This window comes from Quercus suber, unplaced genomic scaffold (genome assembly GCF_002906115.3).
Source record: "Quercus suber isolate HL8 unplaced genomic scaffold, Cork oak 2.0 scaffold_50, whole genome shotgun sequence".
NCBI classification, from domain to species: domain Eukaryota; kingdom Viridiplantae; phylum Streptophyta; class Magnoliopsida; order Fagales; family Fagaceae; genus Quercus; species Quercus suber.
In genome coordinates, this window is record NW_027069515.1 from 1,179,307 (window position 1) to 1,181,927 (window position 2,621).

The 2,621-nt window shown below is 35.4% G+C and overlaps 1 protein-coding gene across 1 annotated transcript; it reads left to right on the forward strand.

Annotated features, from left to right (window-relative positions):
- Window positions 1–1,045: 1,045 nt before the first annotated feature.
- LOC111999122 (NDR1/HIN1-like protein 10) lies at window positions 1,046–1,977 on the forward strand. The gene has a single exon (XM_024031239.2). The coding sequence runs from the start codon at window positions 1,142–1,144 to the stop codon at window positions 1,820–1,822; it is 681 nt and encodes a 226-aa protein (XP_023887007.1). The 5' UTR covers window positions 1,046–1,141; the 3' UTR covers window positions 1,823–1,977.
- Window positions 1,978–2,621: the final 644 nt, after the last annotated feature.

Sequence of the window (2,621 nt, forward strand, 5' to 3'; positions counted from 1 at the left end):
ATGATATTTATTTGGGTCCATCAATAATTATTAATAAAGACGTAACATTCAGCTAAATATCATGGATTAGATAATTTGTCACATTAAAAAAATTAATCCGACAAGAAGTCGATATTGAATTACGAACAAGTGAATAAAAAAAAAGTACAAACAAGTGAACAACATATTTCATATCTGCATAATTAAAGGGGGTAAAAGATAGTTGGAGCACCATAAGAAATCCATCTCTCAAGGCCCATGGTAGTTTAACCCCTAAGCTCGAGCCCACTCCTACATTCCTTGGTAAATGTTAGGCCAACCTGCATCCCCCAAATCATCCCTAAGAAGTCCATTAGGCAATAGAAGCCCGGGTTACCCAAGTAGCCTAAACATTTGCACTTTCGACATGGGCTGATGGACCTAAAGAGTTGAAGGTTTTTTTTTTCTTACTTAGTGTATATAGTAAGATAAGTGAGGAAGGATAAGTGAGATTTGAGCCACATACATGAAACAACACAAAAGATACTATTACTATTTAAACTATTAGTTGAATTTGTTGGACTATGTAAAACCTAGTTTGTACTTAATTTGGTTTGTGGCCCAATCTAATTTGGAAGCATGATGGTTTTAACTGGGAATTGAAAGATTTTCTAAGACTTTGTATTTTGGTCATTTTGCTTCAAATTGAGGTTTACTGTTGTATTGAAAAACTGTATTGTACAGTCGTCCTTATATTTTCTCAGTAATTAATATAATAAAAACATAACAGCTTTGTAGATTTAAACAAATTACTGAACCACATAAATTTTGTGTTTGTGTGATTGTTTTTTCTCTTTGCACAATTTTTTTTTTTCTTTCTATTTTTCGTTTCTCACATGTTTCTCACGTGAATTAGGTATTTAGGTTAAATTCCTATCAGAACCCAATTTGTGGGGTATTTGAAGCAGTAAGATATTCCATGTCAAAATTGCGGCTCTTCGTTCAACATTAGGATACGCCCTATCACAATTCTTTATTCTCAGTTGACTTAATTCTCTACCCACCCCAAATATAAACACACTTATAAGTTATATAACACCACTTCTTTAATTTTCATCAAACACTTCAATTCTCTATCACCCTTTCAAAAACTCTCTTTGTGGCCCTCTCTTTCTTTGCTTCCATGCCAGAGAAACAATCCCACTTGAACGGAGCCTACTATGGCCCTTCAATCCCGCCACGCGCCCGAACCTACCACCGCCCTGGCCGCGGCGATGGCTGCGGCTGTGGCTGCCTTATTTGCTTCCTTCTCGAACTTATTGGCACAATTGTTGTCATTGTAGGCGTTGCGGTCCTCGTCTTCTGGCTCATCTTTCGCCCCAACAGAGTCAACTTTCACGTCACTGACGCTTCTCTTACACAGTTCGACTTCACCACCAACACCAACACGCTCAACTACAATCTCGCTCTCAACATCAATATCAGAAACCCCAACAAAATGATTGGCATATATTATGATAACATCGAAGCCAGTGTATTCTTCGAGGACCAGAGGTTTGGTACAGAGTTTCTGACACCGTTTTATCAAGGCCACAAGAATACGACGATTCTCAGTCCTGTGTTCAAAGGGCAACAATTGGTTTTGCTTGGGACTAGTGAGCTTTTGGTGTTCGACTCTGAGAAAAGTATAGGAGTTTATTATATAAAAGTTAGGCTCTATCTCAGGATTAGGTTTAAGTTGGGTAAGGTTAAGACTTGGCGGATTAAGCCTAAGATCAAATGCGACTTGATGGTTCCTTTGAGTTCTAATGGAAATTCTGTGGCTGGGACATTTCAAACTAAAAAGTGCCGCATCGGTTTCTGATGATTTGAATCTTTGATTATACAGATGATTATATGTTTATTGTTTCATTGTATTTTGTTCTGTTTTGTTTTTCTTTTCGTGAGTTTATTTTTATCTTTTCTTTTGTATTATAAAATTATAAATAAATAAAGAATGAAAGTAGTTGTCTTTTCCCAGTGTCCTCTATGATGATTGTGAATTGATATTTTAGTGGACTTTTTGTGTATTCAATGTTGTTCGTTTCAAAGAAAATTTAGAAAAGATTATAGTAAACTCATTCCAAACTCAGGTTTTGTCATAAGCTGATCGATTATATTACAAACAAGAGGCTAGAAGTAGGTGTTGAATATATTGGCCAATGGTGCTGGTATCCCAAATTTTATTAAAATAATATTGATATTTATTAATAAAGACGTAAGATGCTAACATTCATCTGAATATCATGAAGTGGTTAATATGTCACATTGAACAACGTAATCAGACAAGGCGGTATTGAGGTACAAGTGAACAATATTAATATTACATAGTCAATCATGATTAGATGATAATAATAAAAGTTGAAGCACCATACTAAATGTTTTACCCCTAAGCTGAAGCCCAATGCTACATTTCTTGGTAAGCGTTTTACCAACATGCCCCCATATCATCCCTAATAAGTCCAATAGGCAATATAAGCCCGGGTTAACTATTTAGCCTAAACACATGCCCTTTCAATATGGGCTGATGGACCCAATGAGGTGGCATTCAAATTATAAATATAAGACATCACAAAAGATATGATTAACAATAGATTATTACTTTTTTTTTTTTTAATTTGAGA